General features: G+C 43.9%; 1 protein-coding gene across 2 annotated transcripts in view; it reads left to right on the top strand.

The window, feature by feature from the left end:
* The first annotated feature begins 3124 nt into the window (after positions 1 to 3124).
* Positions 3125 to 18090, top strand: part of TMTC2 (transmembrane O-mannosyltransferase targeting cadherins 2) — a 252425-nt gene continuing 237459 nt past the window's right edge. The window contains exon 1 of one of the 2 annotated variants that reach the window (XM_055808895.1): positions 3125 to 3578. In XM_055808895.1, the coding sequence (XP_055664870.1) occupies positions 3496 to 3578 (83 nt within the window). In that variant the 5' untranslated portion in view covers positions 3125 to 3495. The remainder of the gene's footprint in view (positions 3579 to 18090) is intronic. The other variant, XM_055808896.1, reaches the window with a different exon arrangement.

Here is an 18090-nt window from a genome sequence, read left to right as displayed (position 1 = left end):
CTCATTAAGTCACATCTTTGGATGTAATTTAGGTTGCTCAAAAATAGGCACAGTATGTTAATACATACATTTGATGGTATCTGAGTGTGAGAACTGGCAAAAAATCAATAAATCCCACTTGATTATTCCTATAGTAACATTTAATATCCAGTTACCTCATTCTAATAAAAAATCCCAGCAGCTTTCAGGGGGTTAGCCTTTCTCTTCTCAGATGCTTTGAGGAAGTCAGCACAAATACTTTCTACAAGCTCCAGCAAATGAACCCCGTGTATAGAAATTAAAGTGTCTCATCTAATCTGTTGAGGGATCTGTACCACATGCATTACCCTGACACTTAAGGTCTCATAGCCAGTGATCTTTTAACCAAATCTGTCACTGTGGCTGGCATGCATTTCTACATGCTGCGCCACAACTTAATCTTTTAGGCACAGTTTAAGTGAAGAATGCTATAGCACAGTGACTTGGAATCTATAATGTCTTTAATGAGGAAATTTCCAGACTGGTATTAAAACAGATCACTTTTGATTGCCATACTCACAATAAAGCATGTGAATTTGTCTACTAAGCTGTACACAAAAAATAGATCAGCTGTTAGACTGCATAATGCTAGTTATCTTTAAGATTACTGTTATTATTATGTGTTGTTACAACCCTCCACCTCTTCCCTTTTTCCTGATACCAGAGTCTGTGACAATGACCTTCTGGAAGTGAAGGTTATTTTGGAAATGTCTGCTTAGTGAACTTCTAAATCACCTCTTTGATACCTTGTGATTATTGTACGTCACACTGTTAATCTGCTATGAGTCAGAATGTTATCTGACATCTCTGGATGATATAGTAAAAGAGAATGTTGTTCATAACTCTAGTGCATTTATTGCTTTTAACTAACCAAGGAAGAGAAGGAATTCTCTTACCACGCTTTGATTTCTACCCTCTTGTTTTCTCCTGCAGTGTTGTTTGCTTAACAAGGACAATACTTTTTACGTTGAACTTGTCTCCAGCTTTCTGCACTGGCTCTTTCCACCTGCTGTCCCCAGCTTAGCCTGGTGTGTGGGGTCCCAGAGCTGACAGGTGGGGTGGTACATGCATACATTGCCATCTATTTCTTTCTACAAAGCAGGGTTTCTCCATCAGAGAAAGCTTTTGCTGTTGGGAGGACACATCCTTTGTTTATACAAAGAAACATTTCTGCAAGATGCAGGGTTTGTAGGCTCTTGTGAGTGTAGCTAAATTCGCTTGGACAGGCTGGCAGAGCCCTAATGCTACCTCCAGACACCCTGGAGCACTGGGGATGCCCAGCAGAGTAGGCATTCTCTGCACAGTCTCCACGCTTCATCCCACTCTTTCTTGACATTCGGTTTTATCAGCCAAGGTCAGGCTTTGTTAATTTTTTTACCTGGAGGATTTGTTTTGTTTCTAAAGCATTTCTGCCAGCCCTCATCTACCCCAACCAGTAGTTCTGCCTCTTTGAAGAAAAAAATCCATAGACTTTTGATGGAGAATGAGAGACTTCTGCCACCGTGACTCAGCAGCAATTATACTGCCTTTTATACAGAGTTTATTAGGATGTTCCAGAGAAGGAGCTGTGCAAACCTAATGTGTAAGCTCAGCAATCCCACTGCATCAAGGACTAAGTCATGGTGATTGGGATCTTGGCAGTAGGTCCAGAAACATGTTGAGAATCTGTGTTCGAAAGCAAGGGTCACAGTTCTTCTGACAAAGTGTACCAACTCTTTAAAATCGAGGTTACTGTGTTCTGTGCTTCAGGCTGAAAAGTTTAGTGCCAGATCAATGTGATCACTAATGGGTTCAATAAGGCCCCTGAAAGCTTTAATATTCTGAACAAAATGCACCCTCCCCCCATGTCTGCAATTACTGCCACTGATGGTGATAACACACCCCCTGAACCTAAGTGAAAGCAGCTGAGATGTTTGTGACACTTGGGGCGGACTTCACAGAAGCACTTCAAGCATCGCTTAAAAGAGGTCTTAATGCACTTAATATACTTTGAGGTTACAAAGAGCAGCATTAAATAATCACATAGGGGAGAAAGAAACTTGTTAAAAGCTCCCCAATTTATTAGACACAGCTTGACGTACAGATTCCCATTCTTCTGGGACAGCATGTTGTGCCACTTGATGGAAATCATGAGGAAACAGTTAGATAATGGGCTGGCTAGCAGAAAAAGGGAGGCAACATTTTAAAAACTCTCTTAAGAAAGGAAACAATCAGCTTGATGGACCCAAACCCTTCCCTTAACTTCGTGCCTCTATATCCCGTGAATTCTGGAAGATGGTTTCAGCACATTATATCCCCCAGCTGGGGTTTCTGCCTGGGCCGTTTGTTTGCCCCACTCGGAGCGCAGTGCAGACTGTGCCCACCTCGCCTCTTGCCGGCAGCACCCCGCTGAGGGGCTGCCCCGGGGAAGCCCCAGCTGGCAGCGCCGCCTGCCCTGGGGTGCGTTGGTTTCAGCCCCTCTCTGCCAGGTTTCAGTGGTTTTGGTTTGGTTTTGCTTAAGAGGAAGCTGAGCTAGGGGCTCCCCGTGGATGTCCACACCGGCCGTGAGGGAAATGCAGAGCTCAGAGCAAGTGGGAGCCTGGAGCCCCCTGCTCAGGCATCCCACCCGCAGCGGTCCGGGCCCCTTCTTTCCTACTGAGCTTCCATCTGCCCTAGGCTGGGGTAAAAAGAAGAAAAGGGAGGGGAGGGGGAAGGTAACAGGAGAAGGAGAAGAGAGATGGGAGAGGGAAGAAAAGAGGAACAGGGAAACGGGGAAGAGGAAAAGAAAAGACCGTTAAAAACTGAAAAGAGAGAAAAGGAAAGTGAAAAGAAAGAAAACAGCCAGAAAACGGAAAGAGAGAAGTCAGAAAGGAAAAGGAGGGAAAGAGGAGCGCGGAGGAAGGGAAAAGGAGAAAGAGAAAAAGGCCCTGAAGAAGATGGTTGCGCCAGGCCAACGGCAGCGTCGGGGCAAGCCCTGCCCAGCGCCCGATCTCCCCGCGCCGCCGCCGCCGCCGGCGCACACGGCCCGGGGCGGGGGGCGCGGGGCGGGGGCGCGGGGCGGGGCGGGGCGGTTGCGGAGGGGCAGGCGCGGGGCGGGCCCGCACGCAGGCGCGGTGGGAGCCCGGGGCGCCCCACGCGGGCGCTCCCAGAGCCTCGGCGGCGGCGCCCGGCTCGGCAGCGAGGGGGGCGCGGGCCGGGGCCGGACCCGCGGCAGCGCCGGCAGCAGCGGCAGCGCCGAGGCGCCGCGGGAGGAGGGCGGCAGCCGCCGCGCCCCGCTCCGCTCTCTCCGCCGCTCGCCCCGCTGCCATGGGGTAGGGGGCGGCGGAGGCGCGGGGGAACGCCGTCAGGCTGCGGCCGCCGGCGGAACGCGGAGCGGCGCCCCGCGGTGCCGGGGGGCGCGGGGGGCAGCCGCGGCGGGGCTGGCGCGGGAGGCCGGGCAGCGGGGGCTGCCCCGGTGCGAGCGCGGCGGCGGCGGCGGCGGCGGCAGCAGGCGGAGCGATGATCGCGGAGTTGTTGAGCAGCGCCCTGGGGCTCGCCCTGTACCTCAACACCCTGGGCGCCGACTTCTGCTACGATGACAGGTAGGGCGGGAGCGGCGGGGCCGGGCGGGGGGCTGCCCACCTGCCGGGAGCGGGGCGGCGGCCGCCCCCCTCGGGGTATCCGGGGCGGCGCCGGAGGGTCCCGGCGGCTCCTTGGCACCGGGTGGCCGCCGCGGCGCCGGCCGCTCCCGGGGCTTTGACAGCTTCCACGCGGGCTCGGTCCCCCCCAGCCCTTCCCGGCGGGAAGGGACCCGCTGCCTCAACTTGGCGTGTCCCGGGCTGATCCCAGATGCGCGGTGGCGGCGGCGAGCCCGGCCGCCTCCCGCTCCGCCGGGACCGAGCCCCGTGCGGGAAGTTGCCGTGCGCTGTCGGGCACCTCCGGGTGGCCGCGGGGACCGGAGCTCCGCCGACGGGGAGGGGAGCAGCCGTCGCTGGGCTGGGCTCCCGAGCGGCTCCCTGCCCTCCCGAGCGTACCTGCCTCGGGAAGCTGCCGACGGGCGCTGTTAGCGGTCGGGGAAAATTCCCCTTTGTGCCTTTTCCGGTGACTTAATCGGATCACAATTAAAGCAGATGCATAATTAAAATGTATTATGGAGAGCAGCACGCCTGGCTAAACTTATTAACCGTCCTGGAGTGTTTCATGCTCCATTGGAATTAAACCATCCAAAAAGTGAGCACGGATTGACTTTGACAGCTTTTCATCAGTCATCAGCCTCTCGCTCCTCTCTCCGGCGAGCCGCCGGCTGCCCCGGGTGCGGGCGGGCCGCTGCCCGCGGCGCGGCTCCATCTGCCGGGCGGCGCCGGCCTCATCCTCCGGTGGCAGCGGCCGGCCCTGCCGCCTGCGCGGCCCGGCGGGGGGCGGAGGGGTAGGTGACCCTGCGTGCGAGCTGCGGGTCCCCGCTTGGTGGCCGGGCTTCGCCGCAGGAGCAGACTCTCCCAGCGGCTGTCAGGCGGCGTTAGTGCCGGGGGGCGCCCTGCGTGAGCGGGGGGAGGGGGGCGCGGCGGGGGGCGGCCGGGGATGTGACCCGAACTTCCCGCTGAACTTCCCGGCGGGCGGATGGGGTGCGAAGGGGTCGGTGATGTCTTGGATCAGGCGTTTGCCTTGGGAAGTAGCCTGGCTGTCCTGCAGGCAGTCAGTTACTCAGCCCGGAATTTGCCTCCCTTAAGCTGTATCACTGTGCACCTGCCGTGTTTAAGGAGCTGTCACCACTTCCAGAACACGCCCCCCTCCTTTTTTAATTTTTTTTATTTTTTAAATTTTTTTTATTTTTTTTTTTAATTCCCAAGGGCTGCTACTAGTAAACCTATTATACTGGAAGCAAATGCCAAGTGTTAGTCCTGGTCTGGGTCTCCTGCTGGGAACAGTGTCGGCTGCAGAATGTGGAGATCCAGGCTTCAGTCCTTTGGGTCATTTACATGCACTTGAAGCCCTCTGAAACAGTTCAGTGTTCTAAGGTTTCTGTGAGTCTTCCAGTTACCTACAATGATTTTTCTTGAACCTATTTGAACATTTCGCAACTTCATTCACAAAGAGTAAAAGAAAAAAAAATTATGTTGTTACTCTGAAATGCAAGGTCTGAGGTGGATCGATAGAAAGCAGTGAATATTTTGATACACTGACACTGTTTTAAACCCACTTGTTATGGTTAAGAACTGCAGGAGTTGTGGAATATTTACATAATCGTAAGTAGCATATGTTGCAGTATTTAGGCAGAACTGGGTTGTTTAAGGACATGCTTATAAGCCTGTCCTGCAGGCCAGTTCAGAGTGGCTAGGCACAGAAAGCAATCTGAGGTACTACCTGGTGTTACTGATGTGGAAGTTGAGGTTACTTTTGGTTTTTGCCTTCATGTGCTTTAATGCAGTTAGAAAATAGTGATATTTGAGTGTCATCTCAGAAGGGGTAGAGGAGATGATCGCATGCTCTCTTTGCTAGTACTAATCCCAGACTATTTAAAAAGTGTTCTAAAATACCGCTTTGTTTGTGTGTTTACCTCCCAACTAAACAACGTACTTCTCATCATTGTAGCCAAGATTTAGACATTCACTACAGTGCTCTGAAAGCCAGTTAATGGGATTTCTGTATGCAGGGTCATCTAATTAGGATGTTTTTCAACTGCAGCACTGGAAGGGGCAAGGCAGAAATGGTTGTTGCATGCTAGTAATTGCTGAACTAGAAAGGGTTATCTATTCAAAAAGGCAGGCTCCCAGACCTAAAGTATTCTTTTAACTGTAATCACAGAATCTTGCTGCCCTGCAGGAGCTGGCTTGAAATGTAACACTAGAAAAGGAGGTCGATGCTGGAGCTGCAGGACACAGCCCTCCATGTGGGAGATGGATCATGCTACTAACTTTAAGTGAATCAAGATTGTGCATTTAAGCTTGGAACCTGCAATATTTTGTTTCAGGAGGGCAGCATATTGCCATAGCTTTTTCTGCTTCCTTTGCCATTATATTGAAATTACATCAGACTGTTCTTTTTTTAATATAGTGATCAAGCTTACTATATAAAGGGTGTGTGTAATTGCTTTCTGTATTTTTTTTATGTAGGTTGGGTAAGATTAAGTGGCATCATAAAAAGTTCTTATAGCAAAATCAATTTCCCAATGGTAAAACTTAATATTTTAGCAGCAGCACGGCACCAAACCAAAGACTGTATGGACAGTGATATAACAAACTTGCTTGTAGTCTGGGCTTTATGACTCTATATCAAAGGATTCAATATTTTATTTCCCACCCTTCACCCAATTAAACTGAAATTGAAGGAACTTAAAGCCTGAGGAAGTTGAGCAAGCAAATGTATACATTCTTACTTTCATCATTAGTCTGCCTAACTTGTTTCTTTCAGGCTTGACAGATACGTGGCACGCACATAGTGCAAACATGATCTTTTTGATCAATTGGCTTATTGATTACTTTAAGGGAAAGTAACAGCCTCTAAACCCAAGAGCCAGTATAAAGAAGAAATGATACTTCATTTTTATTTTTCTGTAGGCCTAGAAAACACAAGCTTTTGCCACTCTGTTCCCTGCTACTGTAGTTATCACAGGCAGCTGTGATATTTCCTAGTTACACCTGTAGATTATTAGGGGGAAATTCTCCTCCCCAACTCAAAACCTCCTTGTTCATCTAGGAACAAATAAATATATATTTTTACCCTCTTTTTGCTTGTTTTATTTGAAGCTGGTTGTGTCATGCAGAAGCCCAAAAGAAGAGATGAATGTGGGAAGGGGAGGGGGAAATGTTCAGGTCTTGGCCTAATGCCACAGTGAGCTTACATTGCTTGTTAATAAAGGTTTATTTATTGCTGAGCAAGATCATCTTGGAACTCATAGCAAGGGGTAGGGAGAAATGCAGTGTCTGTTCCTGTGGATGTATTGAAGGTCTTGCTTGTTGCGCTGTGTTAAATCCAGCTTCTTGCCAGACTAAAGGGGGCTAATCTGCACATGCAGTTTGTGTTTCACGCTAATATCTCCCAGTATGACAGGAGGGAGACCCACTGTGGCAGTTAGGCTTACACATCTGTGTAATTATTTTTCCCTGCCATTTAGCCCCACCAAAAGCAGGCAATTTGACCTGTGAGTACCTTGCATTGAAGTTGTAGTCCTTCATGTGACCTGTGCTAAGAAAGATGGGTCACTGTAGCTCAGGTGTGGAAGATTTAGTGGTCTGTGTATCTGAGGTCATGTGTTACTACAGCGAACATGTCAAAAGCAACTTACCCATTGAGGTGTTCTTTTCTCTTCCCAAGTGTCAGAAGAAAGGTGTATTTTAAGGACAGTATTAGTAGGGATCTTTAACCTTGGGTGATGTATTTTCTCTGTGGCACATGGATAAAATTGGTGCTCTGGAAAATATGTATGGATTTGTTTGTCTCTGTGCAGGACTCTTCTGTGAGATTTAGGAGCACTGACCGGCTTTCTCTAGTTTGTGCTGCGTTATATTTTAGCAGTCCTGAGTGGGGCAGCCTTACTGGTGGTGGAAAATATCCAACAGCCTTGTTGCAAAGTTGCAGGGCAATATTGCAAACTGCATTGAAGAAATCCTGATAAATGCGTTCACCTGGTAGTGTCAGACTTGCATCATTTAAAAATAGGCCGAGCCCATAAACATTTGATGGTACCTCTGTTGGGTCTGCCACATGAGATTTAATCTAGCAAGTGACCCAAATACGTGCACTAGAAGAACAAGTATAAATACACTGGGGAAAATTGCTTGCCATCTGTCTCCTTGTTGTGTGTCTGTATATTTGATTATTAATTTACATCTGTGATTTTTATGGCCCCTTTTTGTCATCTCTCTCAATTCTGAGATCCAAGTGCTTTCTTGTACTCCAGTAGCTTTCGGTAGCTCCAGTTTGCAGGTGGCTGCAGTCTTCTGAATTCCAGCAGTGAGGCTGGTGGTGGGGAAGGGTGGGGAGAATGGGGACTTGTATGCTTTCTCTGTAGTGTTTTCCCTTTGTCCCTCCTGTTGTGTCTTCTGTGTGATACTCAAATCACCATAAAGATAATATATATATGAAACAGGGATTTTAACATGTTGTTAAGGAACAATGTAACTGGGAGAAGATGCCTGAGTGATGGAGGCTGTGTAGTTTTCAGGTACTGTAGCTGAGTATCAACCTAGGGAATCAGTAACTGGTTTTCTAATGGGATGAATCTGGCATGATAGCTTTCTATTAATACGATACTGGTTCCATTTTTAAATGCTGAATGTCACCTAAAAATATATTTGTTTTTTGATTTTTAAAAAGCATTTTTGCATAAAAAGTTGTGTTGAATGAAACACTTTAATCAAAATGTGAAATCTTAGTTTCATCAAAATAGTTTTGTTTTGTTTTGTTTTTTTTTTTTTGCGGTGGAGATGCTGTAGTAGAGAGATTTTTGGAAGCAAAAAAGAAAACATGTCCCTGCAGGTTTTATTTTAAGATTCTTGTTGCATATATAACGCTAACATAAACCATGTCACTTCTGGTAGCTGGTTGGGAGAATAAATTCATGACTGTTAGCAGACGGAGAGTCTCCCTGAGTCAGTGACGGGATGCGCCTCATTTGCAGGAAGTTCTTCCAGCACACAATGGAGTTACAAATTCAGATGATCCACTTTCTCCAGAGTCTCCCATATGTATTCCAGCTGCACTTCTGAATCCTTTAAGTTTGCCAGAGTGAAAGTTGCTCAGAAGTGTCTCATCTCAATTTGTTAACCATCTGATAGCTGCAAGAGCGATGAATTAGTGCTCCTTTGCCTCCCTCATCTGGAAGTTTGCCTTTCCCTCATTGGCTGCTAGGAATTTTTTTTTTTCTTTCTTTCTGTGAAGTTGACTGAAGCAGACCTTACTGTTTGTTTATGGAATTTCTTTCTTTAGCTGAAATATTTGATGCTGAGCTGTAGATGCAAGTCTGCTGGCAACCTGCAGTGAAAGCTGCTCCAAATATACAGTTGGAGAAACAGACTATATCTGAAGGCGAGATACTTATTCTTAACTGACGTAAAAGTGAATCTGTTCTTTGGGCCAGTGTTTTAGGTTGGATTTTTTTCATCTTTATTTCTAAATATTTTACAGGCTTTACACAGCTCTTGGGCTAATTGTCTTTTTTTTGGGAAAGAAACCTTTTTAAACTGTCCATTTCACTCAGTACTTTTTTCATCACTGATTATTGTCTGAAATGTTTGTTTGAAAGATGGAAGCATTTTATCTGGAGACCCAAACCTTATGCTGAAAGTTCTTTGTTCTCCAATAATTCAGCCCTCAGGTTTTAAACTAATTCTGGAATTTTTCTTGATTGTGGAAGCCTATTGTTTGCCTTTGAGCTTTGGCAACCTTTGAACTCCCTGTGCTTTCCTGCTTGGAATGACTGATCATATAGATTCTCCTTATCTTCCTTTGAAGTGGGAGCTTGTTCTGTGGATAGGTTAAGTCAGGATGGCAGTAAGATTTCATTTCACTTCTGCTAGATCAGGTTCTTAGGTTGTATTCCTGCAGTCTCTGTATAGTCCTTTAGACTTGAGATACTTGTGGTTTTGCTTGCACAGGCAGTCCCTCCCCAGTAGGAGGGAGAGGGTATAAATACTGTAATTCCTTTCCCAGTTTCACCCTCTGCAGAACTCCATACTAAACCGTTTTTCCCTGAAGGGCCAGCCCATTGGAATGAAACTCAAAGAGCCAGGGGAAATTGTTTCTTTGGAATTGCACCCTAAATATCACTTAACATGTCGACTCTACTACTCAGTTTGCTGCTTCAGGACAGTTGAAATATCTCGTGGACCTGTGAATGGCTCATAACAGGCATCTGCAAAGGCAGTGGTATGCCTTTGGCTCTGTTTTTGGAGGATGCTTCAGCCTGGCACAGGGTTGTTTTTGTTCGTATATGACAGCTGATTGTGAAACAAAGAAACATCCTGGATCACTGGGGCAGCAGCTAAGGATCAAGTAATCTGTCAATCTCTGTTTTACTTCAAGGAAAAAATAATCCCAGAAAATCAGACCATTTGAAGCTGATGAAACTTGGCCACCCTGCTTCTGTAATCAGGGGTGGCTAGTCGATGTGCTCTAGTGCTCTGCCACCCCAGCCATTTCTGGCCTTGTTAAGCTTCAAGGGGGGGGGGGGGGGGAAGTACAAGTGGCTTCCTTGAATACTAATCCTTGCGTTCCCTAGGACACTGTGAATTACTCTGCTAGTCTTCGTTGTCTTATTGGCTTCATGAGGACATTTTTCAAGAATAGCAGGAGGTTTCAATTGGAGGTAAATAGTACTTATTTACTGTTTTCATATCTCTTTTTTTCCTTCATCTCTTCAACTTTTTAATTGCCGTTTGTTTTATTTGAAATACTATGCTTTCAGCATAAGCCGTTTTGTCTGTAATTCTTTTGATAATTTTTTCCAGTGGTTTATTCAAATGGCCCATATTCATTCTTCAAAAGCTGTTAAAAATCAGGGTAACCTCTAAAAAAACATGTAGGTGTATACCATCGCTACAGTAAATAGGATAGCAGATTTTTATTGTATGTCTAAAACTTGAGACCAAGTCTTTTTTGGCATCTGTCTTCCAGCAGAGAGCTGGACAGGCTTCCCATTAGTCTGCCACAAAGGCTTAATTTATTTGTGGGGGTCACTGCTGACTGCCTTGGAGCACTTCCTTCTCTCCAGGACTTAAGCACATTGGCCTTCACAGTGCTTCTGGTCCCAGCTGGCCCGAGAAGCCAGAGACTGACAGGTAATTGAACGAGGATTTTCCACATGATGGTACAAACCATTACTGCTAGATGACTGAACTGGTCTGTGGCATTCCCTATTATTCACCAGCCTGTTAGTAGACCCCCAAAAATCCTGCCCTGCCCTCTGACCTGTGGTTCAAGGGAGGACAGGTTTTTCTGAACTTAGCATTACTCTAGGCTATTTTGCTGATGAGAGGATTGTATGATTTTAACTCCCATGTGTTTTAGGCGGCTAGTCCAGTATATTAGTTCAGAGGAACAACACAGTAATTGATAGCAGAACTATTGCTGTAAAGTCTCTGCCAGTGTCTGGATGCTATTTTCATGCAGCTTGGTAATTTGCATACTTAAATCTTAAAAAAAGGACCTAAACATTTGAAATAGGGTCATGATTCAGTGACCAAAATTGTCATGGAAACAAACCTGCTCAGCAGCAGCCTAAACCATTCCTAGATCTTTGTCCTGTCTTCTCACCTCTGTGGCTTTTTACATGTAACAAATAATAACTGGTGCTAGACCCACGCTCCAGTGTGCCACATCACCATCACCGCTGCGGGCTGACCTGCACCCTGTGCTTAGGTACCCTTCTAGTGGGAAACCAGTCTTTGAACCCTCTCAAATACCTTAATGAAAGGCAGATACACAAGTGTTTGTCTGCAGTTCCCAACTTAGAGATAGCATTTCATTTCTGTACGTAGTGTTTCCAGTTGCTTGGCTACTGGCTCTGAGTAAGTGCAACTTTAGTTTTTTAGTTGTTTTTTCTGAGAATTTTCTTTCTTTCTGATGCAAGGGAATGTAGCGCAGAGTTGGATGGCTTGCTGTGAATCAGATACTTTTCTTTAGGGGGCAATGCCTGGCTGATAAGTGCATAGGCTCCCAACATCGTGGTGCATCAGGAGTGCCTTTACAGCATCTAGCTGCCAACTTCTATGCAGGAGTATTTCTCAGTCAATGCTGTTTAAAATAGCTCTTAGGTTTTGCTCAGGAACTACTGAAGCTGGTAATGGTTATTTACTTTGGTATTAAAATACCCAGCACGTATGAGTTCCAGTGTATGAGTAAAGCACTAAGAAATACTCTTCCACTGAAAATAGTCTCCTTAAGTTGATGTTTACAGTGGTTTTAATGTGAAAGAATTACTTAGTGGGGAAAAAAACCCCAAGGCACTGGATGTTGTCCATTATAAAGATCTTTAAGAATTAACACTGGTACCAGGAAAATAAACCTGCCTGTACATAGGGGTCAGCCAAGCTCCTTCTTGTGGAGTATCACATTTAAAACTAAACCCCCAGGTCTGCTAAACCAGCAACAAACTGGTTTTATCAAAGAGCCTAGATATGGCTTCATCCAGGTTCCAATAGGAGCTGTAAGACTTCAGGAGGAGACAAGCACCTGTGTAAAAAAAACCAACCAACCAAACAAAAAAACCCAACAAAAACAAACAAAACCCAAACAACCAAAACCCAAACCAAACAAAAAAAGAACAATTAAAAAATTAGTGTGCTGAAGTTGCATCTAGAAGGTAGGCAGAGGTGGTCTGCCCTGTCATTTAAACTCTAAATATTCAGTGTGTGGCTGGTCGCTGTTTTGGACCCATGTGTCTGGTGGTGATTCCTGTGCCTGCCTTCCAGCCCTGCGGTGTTTCTCTGGGGTGTGTTTTAGCATGCTGAGACTTCAAGCTGCTGTAAGTAAGGACGTGAGTTGTCCAGTTCTTTATACGTTTGACAGGCATTTAGTAGTCACTTTGAAATGAAAGATGCAGTTTGTTGGATTATAAAGTAATAGGGCAGCATGGGGAGAACTAGAACTCCTAATCCAGAATAAATTTATTTTCTGCAAATGACTAATTTGTTCCAGGTTTCTAACGTGAAACCTTGAAGTGGGAGTTCATTTTGAAAATAGCTGCTTCTGGGACTTTGATGCTGTGTCTTGAAGTGGTGTGTGTGTGTATATTGATTTTTGTCATTTACAGAGTGTGTTTTTGGTGATAGGCCTTTCAGAGGGCACTGGAGGATCTTGCTGCCCAATGTGCAAAGCAGTGTAAGTGATACACTTAAAAATCTGCTTTTTAAAGCACATGATGCCTGTGCCTTTATGGGTTGTTTAATACTGTCATTTCTCTTCTGCAGGCTGATCCTGTTGGTGCCTTTAGCCTTTATATGATACTGTAGCACTACAGTAAGGCAGGAATGTTCTTGGTTTTGTTTTTCAGACTGACAACATTCCTGGGTCAGGATCCGTTGTATTTGGCTGGCTCCTTTGTTTGAGTGGACTTGTACTGGGCTACTTTGAGAAGGGTTTTAGGTCCAGTTGGAAATCCAGATGAGATGCCTGCAGTCACCTCTGGCTGTAAGAGTAGCTTACCTAACCCCAAATAACACTGGGGATTTTTCTTACTAATGTGGAGGGAGCACACGCTGCCTTGAGTGTGACTGTGGGTGGAAGAATCCACTTGTAGCTGTTACTCTGTAGGTTATGAGCCTTCTGCTATAGAGTTTGTTCATGCTTCATATACTTTTTAAAAATAGATATTTTTTTCTTTTCAAATAAAAATACATTTGAAGGAACACTGCCTTGTCACATCCTCTCATTTCCAACAGTTATGTGAAAATGAAGGTGCTGTCATGCCTCCTCTTGTGCTTGATGCTGTATTTATTTGATTTGACTGCTTAGCGTGACAACAGTGTTTTAATTATTTTAATAAGAAGATAAAGAAATAAGGCTCAGAAGTGAGGCAGGATCTTAAGAAGCCTTATTCTGTGTGTTATACATCAGTCCTCTAGGTACCACTAAAATAAGAAAAATATTTGTTTCTTCAGTTAAGCCTTTCTGTATTGGCCTGGCTGTCCTTGTTGGTGCCAGAATTTCATCAGTGAATCACCTTGGGCAAATCTCTGAAATGATTTGTGCAGCTTTGTTTGGGAGTTTGGTTTGTGATTCTCTAGCAAGGTCTCGCTCATTCTGCTGTCCTTTCTTTAGACTTCCATGCCTCGTCCCAGTTCCCACGCCAAAAAGAAATACCGTATGGTTCTTGGGAAGATACTTCTAGATATGGTATGCATCTATCTGTGCATTTTCTTGCTGCAAAAATCTTGAATTTTAACAAGAATTTCCTTGTAATAAATTCCATGAAGCTTTAGTGTATGTGCTTCATTTTCTTCAAACAATTTCAGTTGTACTTGAGGAAGCTTTTAAAGGGCTTTTGGTGAGTTTTTTGGTTTGATTTTTTTTCAGGAGGAAAAGGAGGATTGGTCTTGCAAAATTAATGCTACTTGCAGAAGAAAGCTTTCCTTTTTTAATTTAATTATTTGTAATTAAACTTCTGATCTTTTACATTTTTATAATTAAAGCAGAAGAAAACTTAGGCTTTTCAAAAGCACTTTGATCTGAATTAAGGTTCCAGTGCCAAAAAAATAATTTAAGTGCTGCATGACTGTATAAATAAAACTTGCTGAAATAAAAAGTACTAAGAGAATGATGAAAAAATTTAATCATGTCAAATAGCATTTTTATATGTAGCAGCTTTCATTTTGTAGCACAAACAGTTCTTTATAGCTTCTTTGTAACACCAGTATACTTGAATAAATTTTCTGTTTGTGTGAAAAGACATAGCTGTATGTTCTATTCCATTTCACAGTACATTACTCATCTCTTGTATGTAAATCACTTGGCTTGTTAAAAATGTTAGTATTTTTCTTTAATAAACATCGTATTTCTGCAGAATTCTCAGGATGCACTTTTTTTAGAAGATGAAAGACTTAAGTATGGGGAAAAGCCACAAAGAAAATGGTTTCTCACATTGTTGGCCTCATGCTAAAAAAGCAAACCCCAAGTTGGATCACCCCAGAGTACAGTTGATGCTGCTCTTTGCTGCCAGACATGTTCATGCTCTTCCTGGGCTTTGAAATGACTGCTGAAAGCAGCTCTGCATCAGCGCCGCGTAGCTTCAGCTATCTTTGTGGAGATGGCTGTGGTGGTGTGGCTTCTGGAGTATTGCTGGCAGGTGGAGTCTGAGATGAAAGCCTTCTCCACCTGAATGGGCCTCAGGCTCTGTGCCTGGTTGTGCCCTGAGCCACCGTGCACGTCATTGCATCTCTTACTGCTTCTGCTTCCTCTCTCCCTGTTCCTGCTCGTAATGTGATTGCAAGCTCTTGGCAGCCAAAACAGCATCTTTAAAAGGTCTGTTGCACTGGCTGGTTCAGCGTGGCTCGAGCCTTGATAAAGGCATCTGGCTGTGGGCATCTATTTTGAAAAGGTGGCTTGGGCTTACAGAGGGGAAGTTTAATGACAGTTGCTTTATATACTTTCCCCTTTCCACTGAATTGCTAGATGTCAAGATGCTGCTTAGCTAAAGCACGTTGGCCGTGGTTTCTCTTGTGTGTGATCTCCTGTAGCAGTGTATTTGTTTTTTTAAAAAAAGTGTCACTAATTCTGTTTTGGTTAATGTTGAATGGGTAGGTTTGTATACGTTCAAAGCAGAACCCTGAATTACCCTGATTTATGATGGACTTAGGTACTTGGAGCTTCAAGCCTGGCTGATACAGTGTTAAAAGCAAACGGAAGGATTGAATGTCCAGGGAGCAGGAAACTAGTTGGTCCTCTGGAATTTAGAGCCTGCTTCTGGCACTTGACAAAGAAAATAATGCGAGGATATGAATAAAAAAGTTGATATTTATAAGCAAACAAAACTGATCTGCTGAGAAACAGTAAACCTGTCAGAGATTTCACAGGGAATTCTCCTCTTGGGGACAGTCAGCTCCTTCATTTTTTTTTCTAAATGCTCCAGTTTCAATCAGTGTGCAATCCTTTACAAAACCCATTTAAAGCCACCTCCTTCAGGGGCTGGGAGAGTGTCTGGTGAGGTGAAGAAAGGATCCCACAAAGAAGAAAGTCCTTAAGGAATATTGGCTCTCACCTGGTTGTGTGCTGCATACTTAGTATTTCAAGCCAGCAAATTAGGTATTAATAATTGGTATTTTAGTCTTTTGAAAAATGATAAAATACAGATTTTATAGAATATCTGTAACGTTCTATCTATCTGATGTTTAAGACACATGCTCAACCTTTTGTAATTCTGAGCTGCTGGCTTGATGTGTATGGAAATCGGCTAGTTTTGCATGGAAAGAGAAGGTTCACAGCTCTAGATCTTGGTGCTCCTTGGGGATAGTGTTGGAAAAGGGGTCTTGTCTAAGCAGGAAAATTGGATAATACAGGTCTGCAGGTACCATGGTGATGAGTATGATACACGTATCTTGAAAGGCTCTGAAGCAGTAGCTTGAAGCAAGGTACCACCCTGTTGTGCACAGTTTTCAGAAATCACATGCTGTGTGTGATATTTAAATCTACCAACTTGGCTCTGTGCTTGGCTTGTTCTGAACGTCTTGCAGACCGAAATTTGTAGAATTTGTTGAGGCTCCCTGTATTGTAGCTTATTATAGTCAAGGAGTTTCAGTTTGTTTGCACTATGCTAATTCTTAATGATGTGAGAAAGTATATGAGCTTACTTTACAGCTAAAAGGTTTAAAACTCAGTTTCCTACTACTGAATCCTAACATTATAGTATGGTTTTTTTCTGAACAAGTAAAATGGCTCTGAAGTATGAAAATAAAGAATTAAGACAGGTAAATGTAAATACGGAAAAGATTACAGGATTCCAGAGTAGAGAGTGGTTTATTAATGTCTATGCCTCATTTTTTCTGTAAATATTCAAGGAAAAATCTGAATTATGTGGATGAGAATGTTCAGTAATGGGTGGGATTAAAATCGGTTTATTGAAATTTTATTTCCTTCTGGTCTAGTGTATTTAAACAATTCTGCTTAAAAGTTTAAATTGTTCTGGATCTGAGTGTGGGCAAGGGTGTAGTGGCATCTGTTCATTGTGTAGCACAATGGGGGTGATGGTTGAATGTGTTTGCTTGAACAAGGGCACTGAGAGCACTTTATTTTGCGTACCTCTTTCAAGATAAGAAGTGGTGGGGAAACATCTGCGTGTAAGGTATGAAAATGCACATTATATGCTGCTGTACTGCTGAAAAGATACTAGTGAGTGGAGAGTATTTGTTTTCCATCCTCATTTTTTTGTGGACTGAAATCCTATATAAAATGTGTGAGGTAGCAGAGCACAGTCCTGTTAAGGAAGAGCAGATATTGCGATAATTTTTAGCATGAACCTGAAATCGTACAGTTAGTCCTTCGCCAAGAGTAAGTGAGCACACTTGCACAATAAGCTGCTCAAGGTATACTGCTTACCCTGCTGTGTTTGGTATTGTAAAATGCAGAACTCTTCATAACAGGACAGTTGCATTTAATATGCATATTTAATTGTATATATATGTATATAATAACAGACATAATTTTGCATTTTATCTGTTCTTGCAATGTTATCTTGTGTCTGCACCAGCAATGCAGATCAGGGAGGGAGTGAAGGGATGGACCCTGCAATCAGGGAATCTTCCAACAGAGTGATTAAATTAGTATCAAATTATGCCCTTGGGAATTTCTAAGCTCATAAATATAAGCAGTATGGTAATCAGAAAAAGCAAGTTGTTTGTTGTACTCCGAGGGTCTTTATTTCTTTAGTCATTGCTCTGAATTTCAGCAGGAGCTCTTGTACAGCAGGAGCTGGTATGGTTTTACTTTCTGCAGCAGAGGATCTCTGTTGACTTTGCAATTTTGGGGTTTCCTTTTTTTTTTAATTGTTTTTTCCCTGCTGAAGGTTAGAAGTTAGGTACTTGAGTCACCTTGCACTATACATACTAAATAAAACTAAATGTGGAAGCAAGTGCAGAGATTGTATTTCAGCTATTGCTTCAGGAACTGACTAAACCTTGATTTAATTGAATTCAATTTAGATTGGTTGAATATTACTGCTGTTGTAATTAAAGAAAGAAGACTGCAGTTTACTAATCTGTGTTTCTGCATGTCTGTTGTACCTGGCTGAAATCTATTCTTTCTTGAAGCAGAAACGAGCACATGAACTCTCTAGCTAAGCAAAGTCAGTGTTTGTGCCTAGATGATTATGCATTAACTATTTCATGCTTACTGGAATGGAAAGGGTGAACAGATTGGAAAGGATGAATAGCCTGCTTAATAATGTCCAAAAAAAAATGAAAACGACAACCTAATAATATGCTTTAGTGATGATCTGTTTATTGTGTCCTAACTTAGTTAAGGTCAAGATAAAAGTAAATTATTTTGTAGGTCCTACATGCCAGTAAGAGATAAAATGGCAGCATATGCCTTGGCTTTGCAGCTAAGACTTCAGTTTCACAAACACTTGGACACGTGTTCAGCTTTTCAGATGTAAATAGTCCCATTAGATGAAATCTGGGTCCAACT

This window comes from Falco peregrinus, chromosome 6 (genome assembly GCF_023634155.1).
Source record: "Falco peregrinus isolate bFalPer1 chromosome 6, bFalPer1.pri, whole genome shotgun sequence".
NCBI classification, from domain to species: Eukaryota; Metazoa; Chordata; class Aves; order Falconiformes; family Falconidae; genus Falco; species Falco peregrinus.
The sequence above is the reverse complement of the archived record's forward strand: the minus strand, read 5'-3'. Positions and strand labels throughout refer to the sequence as shown.